Below are 15679 nucleotides of genomic sequence, written 5' to 3'. Positions count from 1 at the left end.
GGCCAGCCCAGCTGCTCATAGAGGGGAGGATGGGGAACCTCTCCTGGAAGCCTGAGGAGATCCAGGGCCATCTCTTCCTCTCCTTGGACTTGTACAGGGTCGGGCACTTCTGTGGCATTTGAGGGAATTTCAGTAGGCATTTGGGGTCAGCCATGTGCAGGGGACAGGAGACAGCTTCTAAGGTTACAGCAAGCACTGTGGTGTCCGGGACTCCGGGAAGGGGCAGCCCAGGTTTGTCTGAGCCTCTTGTATGACCTCAGGTGATTCACGTGACCTCTCTGTGCCTGACTTTCCTTATTTATAAAATACGGGGCTGTTATGAGGATTCAGCAATCAAAGCTGCATGATGCACTAGCGTGGTGTCTGGGACATAGCAAGAGTTCAACATTCAGGGGCTGTTATGAGGATAATGATGAAGGTTACCTCTAGTTACCTGAGGGTTGTGAGTCCGGCTGGCAGAGAAAAACAAGATAGGAGCCACGTGTTTAAGGCTCTAAGAATACTGCAATAAATCAGTTGCTGAACTTTGTTTGATCCAGTGCTCCCAGTTCTCTGTCATCATTCCCTGGAATCTACTTTGGGAATTGCTGGTCATTAATGGGTGAGGAAGCGGAGGCTTAGGAAGAATGAAGGCCCTTGCTTGAGGTCACAGGCAAATTCCCGGCAGAGACAGGGCTGGATGCCAGAGCCCCTCCTAATGGTAATGCTCGCTGCTCAGCCAGCAGGAAGTCGCCACTGGCCACGGATCACACTGACTGCTCTGTCCAGATGCCGTATCCCAGACAGGCCTCCTGCTCCCCCTCTGGAGGAGCTCAGGGAACACAGCCGAGTGTGCTTGGTCTCCTAAGCCAAGGAGACTCAGGAAGATGAGGCCTTTGCTGGGTAAAGCCAGAGACGAGAAAGAGACTGCGGGGAATGTAGAAAAATGGAAACAGCTGACTTGCTTGGGAAGGAAGGCGGTATTATTTCTGTTTTTGTTTTAATGTTGTTTGTACAATAAAAGTGTAAAAAGAAAGAATATGCCAAAATGCATTTGAAAGCCAAAACGTATGTTTAAAAATCTGTGTTTGGGATTCCTGGAGGTGTGGATCTGCTCATGTGGGGACAGGAGGGCTGGCAGTACTTCCACCAGCTCCTTCCCGACTGTTTCCTGGATCACAGGGGAGGACAAGGTAGAGCAGAGCGCGGACCTGGGTGGCACTGACCCCTCAACGGAGCACACGTGAGCCCCACAGCTGCTATTTCGTCCAGGGTCGCTCTGAAGAGGACACAGGGTCAATGTGGCTCTGATTTCCTCTCCTTCAGTGACCGACATTCAGGAGGAAGAAAACACAGAGGAAAGGCCAGCGGAACGAGACACTAGATCACCCACCTTTGTTTCAAACTGGGAAGGGACCTCCTTGGAGGGACAACTGTCCAGAGAAAACAAAGAGGAAGCCCATGCTCCGTGTTCTGAGTGAGTGAGAAATTATGAGTATGCATTTGGTGAGATGCTGGGTCGCTCAAGGGTGGCTAATAATCAAACGATGGTGGAGAGAAACTCCCAGAAGATGTGTTGGAGGATATTAGTGTGGGCCTCAGGCAGGAAGGAGATGGAAGCAGGCAAGTCTGTTGTCTGCAGATTGGCCCCTACCTCTCCCTGACTCCAGCTGGCTCCCCAGGGAAAGCCCAAGAGGGTCACTCGTACCTCAGTGTGACACTCAGAGGCCCTCTCTCCTGGGGATTCTGTCCGCTTCCCTCCACACCTCTTGGACATGCAAAGCTTTGTCTCCAGTAAAAGAAATCCCAGCATTCACTCAGTGGGGCACAGCGCCGAGGGGTTTTTTCCCTCAAAGAGGGAAATCTTTTGGTGCAATAGGCCCGTATCACACAGGTAGGTGGTCACCTCCTTATGGAACGACCTCAGGATGTGGAATCCAAAGACCAAGGTTTTCAGTCCAGCTCTGACATCAGTAGTTCCTGAGCCTCAGTTTCCTCATCTGAGAAATGGGAACGACAGTCCCTGCTTCACAGAGATGGTTGTGAAAATTAACAGAGGTAGGAAGTGTCAGTTGCCCATCACAGGGCTTGGAACATATTGGGGAGTGAAAAATGGGAGCTGTTATCTTCAGCAGTTGGAAGAGGGGGGAGGGCTGAGTGTGAGAAATGCGGTCCTTCTCTGTCTACTCACCTACTTGACGTCACACACTAGGCATGTTATGACATAGACTGTCTGGCACAGACACTGAGCCTTCAGGTTCAGGAATCACACTTTCTGGGTTCCAGTCTCAACGATGTCACTACTATTTGCTGTGTGAGCTTTGGCAAGTGACTCAATCTCTCTGAGCCTCAGTTCCCTCACCTGAGAAACAGGATTGATGAGGAAACCTACCTCGTAGACTGTTCTCAACACTGAATGAAGTACTGCTCATACACAGCTCAGCATGAGGCCGGCAGGTGCAAGACTTAATAAATATTTGCTAGAATCAAGAACTCTGGTTCGGGGGACGAGCAGGGGGCTGTCCGGAGCCCTTTCCCTCCCTGCTCACTGTCCTGGGTCCCCTGTACTTGGAACACCTGCTGCTGGACGGTCCAGGCACCCACAGCCTTGGCAAAGCTCAAGGATATGATCTTCAATTTCTGATGCCATCTTGTCGCAGTTGACTCCATAGTCCTTGTAATCATCTAAAAGAGATTGGGGAACACAGGCATCAGCCAGGCATGACCTTGGCAGTGAGGCCTGCTTGTACCAAGGACTACAGCATCCTGAACCCTCCCATGGCACTGAGAAAGGCCACATCTCATCTGCCCCTGGGAAGCCCTTCCCTCCCCATCCCCGGCCCAGGCCTTCTCACCATCCGCCTTCAAGGCCGCCGAGAGCATCTCCACACACTTGTCCCGGACAGAGTCCCCTGTGAGGTAGCAGGATGCCAGGAGGCAGATGGAGGGGGCAAAGGTGGGGCTTGAGGGGCTGCTGGGTGTTTTGGGGGAGGTCTCCGCTTTCGATTTGCTGCTGTTTGATCTGAGGATGACAATCAGTAATCGACTTTCTGATAATAAGCAAATAAAGCATTTATTGAGCAATGATCCCTTTAATCTCATAACAAGCCTATGAGGTAGGAACTATTTTAGGTACTTGATATGGATCATCTCATTTAATTCTCATAACCCCATGAGGTTGATACTATTCTTTTTTTTTTTTTAATACTCAACTGAACTCAAACCATGACTAGCTACAGTACTAATATGAAGTTAACATGCAAACTGTTTTCTGGGGGTTTTAAAATATGTTTTTATTGATTTCAGAGAGAGGAAGGGAGCCGGAGAGATAGAAACATCAATGAGAATCATTGATTAGCCGCCTCCTGTACGCCCCCTACTGGGGGTCAAGCTTGAAACCCTGGGATCAAACCAGTGACCTCTTGGTTCATGGGTCAATGTTCAACCACTGAGCCACCCTGGCTGGGCTAAAGATGCATTTTAAATAATGATACTCCGGTCACACATCCGGAAACCAGTAGGACCAGAATGAAAACCCAGGCAGTTGAACTCTAGTACCCAGGATCTTCACCTCCCACTGTGCTCTACTGGTTACAGAACGGTGTAACAATGCCAAAAACTATATCCATTAGGGACTGCAAGAGCTCCTCTCTCTCTCTCTCTCTCTCTCTCTCCCTCTCTCTCAGCTCTCATTGAACCATTTATTCACTCATTCAATAAATAGTTCAATAAATATTAATTAGGCACCTATTCTCAGGTACTGTGCTGAGAACAAGGGATAAAGCAGGCAAGGCAGAAAAGCTCCCTCCCTCAAGAAACTTATAGTCTACTGACTAGTGAATGCACCACCACTTAAGAGTGCCGGCTCTTACCATGTGCCAGGAACGGTGCTAGGCACTGTAGGAGCACTTTCTAATTTACTCCTCACAGTAGTCCTAGGAGGTAAATACTGTTGGCATCCCCATTTGCAGCTGAGGAAACAAACCTAGAGTTATATCACTTGAGATGTGAACTCAGGCCTGTCTGATTCCAACCCTAACACTCCTTTTTTTTTTTTTTTTAAAGCATGTTTTTATTGATTTTGGAGAGAAAGAGAGGAAGGGCAAGGGAGAGAGAGGGAGCTGCCTCCTGCATGCCCCCTACTGGGGATCGAGCCTGAACGTGCCCTGATTGAGAACTGCACAAGCGACCTCTGGGTGCATGGGGTCGATGCCCAACCAATGTAGCCACACCAGCCAGGGCCTAACCCTAACACTCTTAACTCCTATGATACACTGCCTAAGAACGATCCCATTTTGGTTTTGGCTTAAAAAAAAAAACAACCCCCACAAATAAATAAATAATAAAATACAATACTGAACTGTGTGGCTTAAACAACAGAAATTTACTTCTCACGGTTCCAGGGACTGGGAAGTCCAGGACCAAGGTGCTGGTCAGTTTGGTTGCATGTGAGGGCTCTGCTTCCTGGCTTGTAGACGGCCACCTTCTCGCTGTATCCTTACGTGGCAGGGAGAGAGCGCGAGTGAGCTCTCAGATCTCCTCCTCTAAGGACACAGCTCCTATGGGATCTGCTTCACCCATCTGACCTCTTTTAACCTTAATTACCTCCATAAAGGCCCTGCTTCCAAATTCAGTCACAGTGAGCTTCAACATATGAATTTCGGGAAGGAGGAGTAGATAACATTCAGACCGGAACACCATGTTAGTAACAATGATCTCTCTGAGATGGGATTATAGGAGATTTTAATTTTCTTCTTTTGCTTATACATGTCTTCTAAATCTACGAGAAATATATCTACTTTAATAATGAGAAACACTTTTTTAAAAAACATTTGACAATTATGAGTGGTAACTGTGCTGATGGCTCGGACAGGCTTCCCGTCTTCCTGTTATTAAGGAGCTGCCAGCAGCCCTCGCCGGTTGGGCTCAGTGGATAGAGCGTCTGCCTGTGGACTGAAGGGTCCCAGGTTTGATTCCAGTTAAGGGCACATGCCCAGGTTGTGGTCTCGATCCCTAGTTGGGGGCATGCAGGAGGCAGCCAATCAATGATTCTCTCTCATCATTGATGTTTCTATCTCCTTCTCCCTTTCTCTCTGAAATCAATAAAAGTGTATTTAAAAATATATATATAGCCCTGGCTGGTTTGGCTCAGTGGATAGAGCGTCGGCTTGTGGACTGAAGGGTCCCAGGTTCGATTTCGGTCGAGGGCACATGCCCGGGTTGTGGGCTCGATCCCCAGTGGGGGGCGTGCAGGAGGCAGCCGATCAATGATTCTCTCTCATCATTGATGTTTCTGGCTCTCTCTCCCTCTTCCTTCCTCTCTGAAATCAATAAAAATATATTTAAAAAAATATATATATAGCCGAAGCCGGTTTGGCTCAGTGGATGGAGCGTCGTCCTGCGGACTGAGGGGTCCCAGGTTTGGTTCCGGTCAAGGGCATGTACCTGGGTTGCGGGCACATCCCCAGTGGGAGATGTGTAGGAGGCAGCTGATCGATGTTTCTCTTTCATCGATGTTTCTGACTATCTCTCTCCCTTCCTCTCTGTAAAAAATCAATAATATATATACACACACACATTAACCTCAATGAATAACAGTAGCCAGAAAACTTGAAATACACAATGACAACCTGTTTTATATATTTGGTAAATCTTAATTCATTTAAAATTATGAAATATCTCTTCTTTCTCATGCTAAAAAATTTTGTTACATATATTTTACCACAATATTTAAAAAAATATTTCATATGTGTCTATTGATTTTTTTAGAAAGAAAGGAAGGGAGAAGTATAGAGAGATAGAAACATCAATGAAAGAGAAACATCGATCAGCTGCCTCCCACACACCCCCTACTGGGGATTGAGCCCACAACCCAGGCATGTGCCCTGACTGGGAATCGAACTGGCGACCTCCTGGTTCATGGGACAATGCTCGACCAACTGAGCTGCACCTGCCAGGCTCATGGCTTTCAATTATTTTCAGCATAAAGTCACACTCCTCATTGTGGCTTCCCTGTCCCCCCACATCGGCCCCTGCCTGCCCTCTGACATGATCTCATGCTGAGCTCCTCTCACTGTTCACTGAAGCCTCTACTGCCCTCTTGCTTTCTGTTCCCTAAACACTCCTGTCCTCTCACCACAGTGCCTTTGCACAGATGGCCCCTCCTCCCAGGAGGCTCCTCCTCCAGCTTTTCCTATGACGGTTCTTTCCCACCAGTCAGGCCTCTGCTCAAATATCACATTCTCAGGGAGGCTTCCTTCCCTGCCCGCCCCAGCCAAGCAGACTGTCTCTGCCCTATAACTCTCCAGCACATGACCTAATTTCTTGCATTCATAGCACATATCCAAATCTATAATTAACTTGTTTATGTGTTTATAAACATTGTCTGCTTTCACCTCCAGAATACAGGTTCCATCGTAGAGGAACCCCATTGGCTGGCTCAACACTGTCTTCCAGCACCTTTAACAGCACTCTAGGTGGGTACTTGGTGAACCTTTGTTGATGAATGAATGCAGAATGAGATGAGGGAGCTGCCACAGAGAGATGAAAGGTGCATTCAACAGGTTTAGGCAGAGATGAGCTGAGTGGGGGGCAGGTCCTCTTTGGAAGGCCAGTGACCTACGAGAAGGATCTCTCTCTGAGCCAGTGTCTGTCAACAACTACGACCTGGACCATCTCCTACAACTGTGATGGCGTTCCAGAGTCTTCCTGGTGTTGCCCCTCATCGACCCCTGTGCCCCATCAGGACATCCTCAATGTCTAGGACTCAGCAGTGGGGAACCACCAAGGGGAGCCTGAGGATGCTGCTCAGAGGAAGGCATGCTAGCAAGCAACAAGAATAACACTGCCATTAGGGAATGTAAACACACCGAGGCGGTGTATTTATTAAGGACCCAGGCTCCAAAGCCAAACTCCAGGTTCAAGGCCTGACAACACCACTTTGTAGCTATGTGACCCTGGGTGAGTACCTTCTCCTCTCGGTGCCTCAGTCTCCTCACATGTAAAATGGGGATAACAATAGTACCCACCTTATAGAGTTGTTAAGAGGATTAAAGCACCTAAGAGAATTCTAGCAACAAAGTATTAGGCAATTTACATCGGTAACCACATTAAGGATGAGTGTTAGTACTGAGCATTATGTAGTTATTGAGCACTTACACGGAGTAGGAACAGTGCTAAGCATTTCATTACCCCCATTCATAACCTGAAAAGGGTCATAGTTATCCCCATTTGACAGGACAATAGACTGAGGCTCACAGATGAACTGACTTGTCCAAGGTCCTCCAACTAGCAAATGGCAGAGTCACACTACAAATCTAGGTCTGCCTGCCTTCAAAATGCTTTTCAATACATTTCACCGTGTCTCTAAAAGGCAGTTTTCCAGAATCCCTTTACCTGGGCAAGGCCAGGCTGCTTGTTGACGTTTTTTCCTTACCTTCCTGGCAGGGCCTCCCAGTCCCCATGCCTCCTCTTGGCAAGGAGCTGGCTGGTTGGCTGGCATTTGTTTCTAGGTGGCATTTCAGGCAGCCACTCTCATTTTGCTTTCAATGCACAGAACTGGGAACTGAGTCAAATTGCAGAGAGGGTGGAGGTAGGGGGTTGGATTAATCAGAGCGTCCTTCTGCTTCCCGGGTGTGTCAGTGTCGGCACCAGCCTGTGGTCTGATACCAACCATGCAGTGCTTAGAAAATCCATCCACCCCAGGTCAGAGCAGAGGCACCGGGAGATCTGTCTCGCTGCTCTTGCACGCCACCCCGAGGGCATTCCAGGTACTGCACCGCCAAATACCTGTGGTTCTCAACCTTCCTAATGCTGTGACCCTTTCATACAGTTCCTCATGTTGTGGTGACCCCCAACCATAAAATTATTTTCGTTGCTACTTCATAACTGTAATTTTGCTACTGATATGAATCGTCATGTAAATATCTGATATGCGGGATGTATTTTCATTGTTCGCGACCCACAGGTTGAGAAACGCTAGGACCTGAAAACCAGCTGGGCCCGGCCCTAGCAGCGTTCTTCCCTGACACAGTGATGCCCTTCGTGGTCTGCTCCCTGGTACTCCAGCTACCGTTCCCAGAGCATCATGCTCACTCATACTGCCACACCTTTGCATGCGCCATTCCCTCTCTCTGGGATGGCCTCTCTTAGCTTGTCTACCAGGCAAAATCCTATTCATTAATATACCAATTTTCAGCCCAAATACTCTCTCTTCCATGAAGTCTTCTTTTAAAAAACATCTTATATTTTAATGTGTTTTTAAAAATTGATTTTAGAGATAGAGGAAGTGAGAGGGAGGGGGGAGAGAGAGAGGAGAGAGAAACTAAACCTGAAACCTGGGTATGTGCCCTACTAGGAATTGAACCAGTGACCCTTCGGTGCACAGGTTGACTCTCAACCAACTGAGCCACACCGGCCAGGGCTCCTTTGACTTCTTATAGAGTCATAAGGAAACACTTCCCGTGTTCCCACTGTGTGTTACATCTTCAAAAAACAAGTACTTTGGTGTCTGCCTCTACACTAGTAACTAAGCTGCAGGACGGCAGGGATCATGAGTTTAAATCTTTGTCTGGCCTGGAGGTGACAAACTGGAAGGCTACAAATACATTTAGTCTGCCCTACTGTGTCTTAGAAAAAGGTGAATATGCTGCCAATGTTTAAAATCGGGAGTCTCATATGAAAATCTAGACGTCCAGTTTCCCTTAAAAAGCTGCAAGACATGGCACAGTGGGTCTGCATGTCCATAGAGCAACAACCAGCTGGAGTAGTGGGTGCCCCCTACAGACGGGGAGGCGCTCTCCATTTTGCCAGAGTCCCCAGGGTGTGTACATGCCCTTGACCCCTGAAGGATGTTGCTTGTGGAGGAGGTGCTCAACAAATGTGTACACCGGATGTATGCTTGTATGTATGCATGTATGGGAGAGGGAGAGGGAGAGGGAGAGGGAGAGGGAGAGGGAGAGGGAGAGGGAGAGGGGAGAGGGGAGAGGGAGAGGGAGAGGGAGAGGGGAGAGGGAGAGGGGAGAGGGAGAGGGAGGAGGGAGAGGGGAGAGGGGAGAGGGAGAGGGAGAGGGAGAGGGAGAGGGGAGAGGGGAGAGGGGAGAGGGAGAGGGAGGAGGGAGAGGGAGAGGGAGAGGGAGAGGGAGAGGGAGAGGGGAGAGGGGAGAGGGAGAGGGGAGAGGGAGAGGGAGGAGGGAGAGGGAGAGGGAGAGGGAGAGGGAGAGGGAGAGGGAGAGAGTGCAGGAAACAGTCTGGGTAGAGGATAAAGTGAATTTACAAGACTTGCTCCTGGCGCTTGGGGTTACCTGCCCCTAATACTGAACCAGCAGGAAATGACACAATGGCTGGAAGGATAAACACCTTCTGTTTGACCTTCAGGAAAACAGTTCATGATGGGAGGGAGCCAGGAGACTTCAGGGCCACCGGCAAGGTCAGGAGAGGAGTCTGATGTATAAATCCGTCCACTAATGTTGACTGTTATTTTATAGCCTCAAACCCAGAACTGGATGAGTGGTCAGTGTTTCCTTTTGGGACAGGACAACCCTTCACTATGCAGGATGCCCTTCACGTTCCAGGATGTTTAGCATCTCTGACCCCTGCCTACTAAATGCTGGGGTGTTCCCTCCCCATTCCCATTACAGACAGAATATGCATGCCCCCCCACCCCCCCATCCATATGTTGAAGTCCTTACCACCAATGTGGTTGTATTTGGAGGCAAGGCCTTTGAGAGATAAGCAGGTTTAGAGGAGGGTGGGGCCCATGATGGGATTATAGGCCTTCTAAGACAGGGGTTCTCAACCTTCCTAATGCCGCGACCCTTTAATACAGTTCCTCATGTTGTGGTGACCCCCAATTTCATTGTTACAAATTGAACATAATTAAAGCATAGTGATTCATCACAAAAACAATATGTCATTATATGTGGTTTCCGATGGTCTTAGGAGACCCCTGTGAAAGGGTCATTCGACCCCCAAAGGGGTCGCGACCCACAGGTTGAGAATCGTTGTTCTAAGAGGAGGAAGAGAGACAAGAGCGCACCCCTCTCCCCCAAGCCTATGCAGACAGAGCAAGAAGCAAGAAGGTGGGTATCTGCAAGCCAGGAAGAAGGCCTGCCCCAGGGACTGAATCGGCTGCCACCTGGAACTTCCCTGCCTCCAGCGTGTGAGAAATAAACGTCTGTTGTGTAAGCCATGCAGTCCATGGTATTTGCGATAGCCGCCCGAGCTAAGATCCCTCCCTCCCGAGTCACAGTGACAACCGAAAATGCTCCCATGAATTTCTAAATGAACCTCCGCTGAGGACCACTAGTTTAAGGTCAGGATGGCCCTGGGGCCTCCCAGGCCTCCCTAAGGCAGACATTGCCAAGGGGCCACAGCACTCTCTTCTCCTAGGCAGGATGCAGCCTCAGCCTCCCTCTCCCGGCAGCACTGAGAGCCTTCACGCATCAGCTGGAGCTGGCAGCTGGAATCGGGCAAGACAGCAGCCCCGTCAGCCTCTCAGGCCTGTTTCATCCTCATCGAGCCTTCAGCAACCCCGTGTGGTGGTGCTTCTTGCCTTTCCAGTGGCAGTCTTACTGCACTTTAGGCCTGAAATAGCTGTGTGTCTCTCACTCACAGTCACCTAGAACAGTGATGGCGAACCTTTTGAGCTTGGCGTGTCAGCATGTCGAAAAACCCTAACTTAACTGGTGCTGTGTCACATATAGAAATTTTTTGATATTTGCAACCATAGTAAAACAAAGACTTATATTTTTGATATTTATTTTATATATTTAAATGCCATTTAACAAAGAAAAATCAACCCAAAAAAGGAGTTCGCGTGTCACCTCTGACATGCGTGTCATAGGTTTGCCATCACTGACCTAGAAGCCAACCTCACCGTCCCACCTGGTTGTCCCAGCATCCACTCTGGCCCCTGGACCCTCATCATTTGCATAAATCCACCTCCAAGTCACTTCCCTTGGCCATGCTTCTCCTGCTCTGACCTCTGACCTCCCTCCTGGACTACAAGTCACTCCTTTACCCACAATCTCTCAGTAGTGATCTCATCCAGCTTCAAATGCTAGCCACACACTGACTCTGAAATTTACATTTCTGGCCCAGACTTTCTTCCTGAATTCCAGCCTGGAATAACCTAACTGTTCATGCAACTTCTCCACCTGGATGACTGGTATAACCCTTGAACCCAGCATATCCAAACCTGAACTCTGGATCTCTTGCCGCAGCCTGATTTACTCAGTCCTCCCCTAACAACTAGTGACAACTCCATCCTTGCAGATAGGTGCTCAGGTGAAAAGTCTTGGAGTCATCCTGACTTTTTCTCTTGTGCCCCACATCCAACCTGTCAGGAAATCCAACCAGCTCTGCCTTCAAAATGTATCTGGAGTGGAGTCCACTCCTTCTCCTTCTCCCTGACTGCTGCCACCCTCAGCCACCATGATATCCTGCCTGAATAATCGAAATCGTTTCCTGGTTGCCAGAAGCCGGTCCATCCTTGCTGCTTGACACAGACGCTGCAGGGAAGAAACATCTGCACAGCATATGTTTCAAGGGACCTGGCGTGTATGGCATACTGTTCTTAATATGTTTGCTCCTCTTCTTGGCGCTATGTGTTTTAACCAAGGTCACCTCCCCGAGAAAGGTTGTTTCCCCAGGTAGGGATTTTTCCCTGAAGTTAGGGAGGGAATAAAACCCCTTAATGAAATGCCAGGTGGGTAGTTAATCACCTTAACTACGAACAATCACCCTTAAGCTACATAATCTTTACTCCCTGGAATGGAGATAAGAAACACCCTAACCTTTGGAATAGAAATTGACAGGATTAAAATCAAGTGGTATAAATACAGATGTAACAAGACAATAAAACACAGAACCTGGCTGGAGATCCTGGCTAGACCCTGACAAGAGGAACCTCGCTATGCTGATCAACTGAATGCTGTCTCCGTGTCATTCCTTCTTCGCCGACTCCGTCTACACCTTTGGGAACTCCTGGACCTGTTGAGGTTGGACCCCAACATCTGGCGCCCAAACAGGAACCCCTAGATATAATTGGTGATTATAACGTCCGTATATAAATCAGTATTTGTCAACTCTTTGGTATTTGAAGAAAAAATGCCTGGTGTCATACCTAATGAAAGTAATGGGCTTTCAAGAGGTAGCCCATCAAAGAAAAACAGACTTCCCTTTAAGTTTTTTCAGAAAAAGGAAACCAAGAGAGCCTTGGATTTCACAGATTCTCAAGAAAATGAAGAAAAGGTTTCTTCTGATTATAGAGGATCTGAAATTGATCAAGTTGTTCCTGCGGCACAGTCCTCACCTATGAATTGTGAGAAGAGAGAAAACTTGGTACCATTTGTGGGGCTAAATAATCTTGGCAATACTTGTTATCTTAATAGTATACTTCAGGTATTATATTTTTGTCCTGGTTTTAAATCTGGAGTGAAGCACTTATTTAATATTATTTCAAGGAAGAAAGAAGCTCTTAAAGATGAAGCCAATCAAAAAGAGAAGGGAAATTGCAAAGAAGATTCTTTGGCAAGTTATGAACTAATATGCAGTTTACAGTCCTTAATCATTTCAGTTGAACAGCTTCAGGCTAGTTTTCTTTTAAATCCAGAAAAATACACCGATGAACTTGCTACTCAGCCAAGACGACTACTTAACACACTCAGGGAACTCAACCCTATGTATGAAGGGTATCTACAGCAAGATGCACAGGAAGTATTACAGTGTATTTTGGGAAACATTCAAGAAACATGCCAACTCCTAAAAGAAGAAGAAGTAAAGAATGTGGCAGAATTCTCTAACAAGGGAGAAGAAAAACCTAATCAGAGAGAGGCAATTAATGGGGTTCATAGCACAGAGATGGACAATATGGGCCTTACTGAAGACTATAAAGAAAAACTCCCAAAAGGAAATGGGAAGAGAAAAAGTGACACCGAATTTGGTAACACGAAGAAAAAAGTTAAGGTATCCAAGGAACGCCAGTCATTGGAAGAGAACCAGAGACAAAATAGATCAAAAAGAAAAGCTACAGGTGATATATTAGAGATTCCTCCTAAAATAGTCACCAAGCACATTCCTGAAAATGAGAGTGTAAGACCCTCACAGAAGAAATCAAAAGTTAAAACAAGTCGGTTAAAGTCTGCAACTAAGCAACCCAGCATCCTTTCTAAATTCTGTGGTCTGGGGAAAGTAAACCAAGGATCCAAAGGACAATCTAAAGAAAATGAATATGATCTTGAAGAGGACTCTGGGAAGTGTGAAAATGATAACGCAATTACTGGCTGTGGACCTGAATCTCCAGGAAATAATGTTAAGTCCATTCATGGTAACGAAGTTAAGCCCATCAACAAAGGCACAGAGCAAATTGGTTTTGAGCTTGTAGAGAAGTTATTTCAAGGTCAGCTGGTATTAAGAACTCGTTGTTTAGAATGTGAAAATTTAACAGAAAGAAGAGAAGATTTCCGAGACATCAGTGTGCCAGTACAAGAAGATAAGCTCTCTAAAGTAGAGGAGAGTTCTGAAATTTCTCCAGAGCCAAAAACAGAAATGAAGACCCTGAGGTGGGCAATTTCACAATTTGCTTCAGTGGAGAGGATTGTGGGAGAAGATAAATATTTCTGTGAAAATTGCCATCATTATACTGAAGCTGAGCGAAGTCTTTTGTTTGACAAAATGCCTGAAGTGATAACCATTCATTTGAAGTGTTTTGCTGCTAGTGGCTTGGAGTTTGATGGTTACGATGGTGGACTTTCCAAGATCAACACTCCTTTACTGACACCTCTCAAACTGTCACTAGAAGAATGGAGTACAAAGCCAACCAATGACAGCTATGGATTATTTGCAGTTGTGATGCACAGTGGCACTACAATTAGCAGTGGACACTACACTGCTTCTGTTAAAGTCACAGACCTTAACAGTTTAGAACTAGATAAGGGAAATTTTGTGCTTGACCAGTTGTGTGAAATGAGTAAGCCAGAACCACTGAATGAGGAGGAGGCAAGGGGTATGGCTGAAAAGCACGATGATGAAGTGCCAATTAGAGTCGATGGAAACACACAGCCAAGTAAAGTTTTGAACAAAAATAATGTAGAAGCTATTGGACTTCTTGGAGGACAAAAGAGCAAAGCAGATTATGAGCTATACAACAAAGTAGCTAATCCTGACAAAGGTACCAGTACAGCATTTGCTGAAAATAGAAATCCTGAGACTAACATTACTTATGGGACGCATGAATCTGATAGGAACAAGGAATCCAGTGACCAAACAGGCATTAACATTGGTGGATTCGAGGACAAAATTTCATATGTAGTACAAAGCTTAAAGGAGTATGAGGGGAAGTGGTTGCTTTTTAATGATTCCAATGTAAAAGTTACTGAAGAGAAGGACTTTTTGAATTCTCTTTCCCCTTCTACATCTCCTACAGCTACTCCTTATTTGCTATTTTATAAGAAACTATAGAGTGTACATTTTCCTTATATATATATACAGACCCAGACAAACATTGATAACGTTGATTACATCAAAAAGAATAGCTTATCTTTTGAAGGTATTGGATACTATTCGTCTCTAGATTTTTGTATAGTGAAATTTGAATTACTGAAAACCATGTTAATTTTTAGAATTCATTTTCCTTAGTAGAGACTAGTGATGTATTAGCTCCGGGAAAAAACTTGTATAGGTTCTTAATAATTGAATTATCCAAAATAAAAGCATTTAAACACTAAACACTTGAATTTACACCTTTTTTGTGTTTGCTTTTTAAAATAAAGTGCTTGTATTTGTATCTCCATATTTTGGAGTAATTACATGTTTATGGGTCCTGTGGTTTTTCAGCTAAGAAGCAGAATATCATTTCAGTACATTTCGTTTTATAAGTCATGAAGCCAAATCTTTGATGGGCTGTATTAGAGGCACAAAGTCTGGAATATGTATGTATTCACAATGGTGTGTACATTTTGTGCCTTGGGTTGCTTTGAAAGTGTCTCAGAAAACCTGGGTAGTCCTATCTTCACAAGAATTTTATATGTATTTATGAAGATGATTCTTTTTTAAAAAAATATATTTCTTTATTGATTTCAGAGAGAAAGGGAGAAGGAGAGAGAGATGGAAACATCAATGATGAGAGAGAATCATTGATGGGTTGCCTCCTGCACACCCCCCACTGGGGATCAAGCCCGCAACCCAGGCATGTGCCCTTGGCCAGAACTGAACCCGGGACCCCTCAGTCCGCAGGCTGACGCTTTATCACCGAGCCAAGCCGACTAGGGCATGAAGATGATTCTTTAGTAAATCTTTTTGGGCATGGACTAATTTGTATCTCTTCATAGTCATATTCTGCACGATCTGTATATAGTATATCAAACTTATAGGTGTGACCTTAAGTTTAACTTTTTAAAAAAATAAGGTCAATAAAATTTTAAATGCTTAAAAAAAAAAAAATTTGCCGGAAGCCGGTCCATCCTTGCTGCTTGACACAGTCGCTGCAGGGAAGAAACATCTGCACAGCATATGTTTCAAGGGACCTGGCGTATATGGCATACTGTTCTTAATATGTTTGCTCTCCTTCTTGGCGCTATGTGTTTTAACCAAGGTCACCTCCCCGAGAAAGGTTGTTTCCCCAGGTAGGGATTTTTCCCTGAAGTTAGGGAGGGAAAAAAACCCCTTAATGAAATGCCAGGTGGGTAGTTAATCACCTTAA

General features: G+C 46.2%; 2 protein-coding genes across 3 annotated transcripts in view; one reads left to right on the top strand and one right to left on the bottom strand.

Annotated features, from left to right (window-relative positions):
• The window catches only part of TCEA3 (transcription elongation factor A3), a 43421-nt gene that overhangs the window by 10145 nt on the left and 17597 nt on the right, over positions 1 to 15679 (bottom strand). For both annotated transcript variants that reach the window (XM_059690859.1, XM_059690858.1), the window contains 2 exons: positions 2835 to 3001; positions 2609 to 2664 (listed from right to left, as the gene is read on the bottom strand). In XM_059690859.1, coding sequence (XP_059546842.1) covers positions 2609 to 2664; positions 2835 to 3001 — 223 coding nt within the window. The remainder of the gene's footprint in view (positions 1 to 2608; positions 2665 to 2834; positions 3002 to 15679) is intronic.
• Positions 11827 to 15051, top strand: LOC132231545 (ubiquitin carboxyl-terminal hydrolase 1-like). Its single transcript, XM_059690853.1, has one exon. It carries the CDS (start codon positions 12088 to 12090, stop codon positions 14437 to 14439), a length of 2352 nt encoding a protein of 783 aa, XP_059546836.1. The 5' UTR covers positions 11827 to 12087; the 3' UTR covers positions 14440 to 15051.

This window comes from Myotis daubentonii, chromosome 3 (genome assembly GCF_963259705.1).
Source record: "Myotis daubentonii chromosome 3, mMyoDau2.1, whole genome shotgun sequence".
Lineage (NCBI taxonomy): Eukaryota > Metazoa > Chordata > Mammalia > Chiroptera > Vespertilionidae > Myotis > Myotis daubentonii.
Note: the sequence above shows the minus strand (reverse complement) of the source record. Positions and strands in the feature narration are given on the sequence as shown.

Coding starts and splice junctions, on each gene's coding strand:
- LOC132231545 (XM_059690853.1), top strand. CDS start 12,088: ATGCCTGGTGTCATACCTAATGAAAGTAATGGGCTTTCAAGAGGTAGC.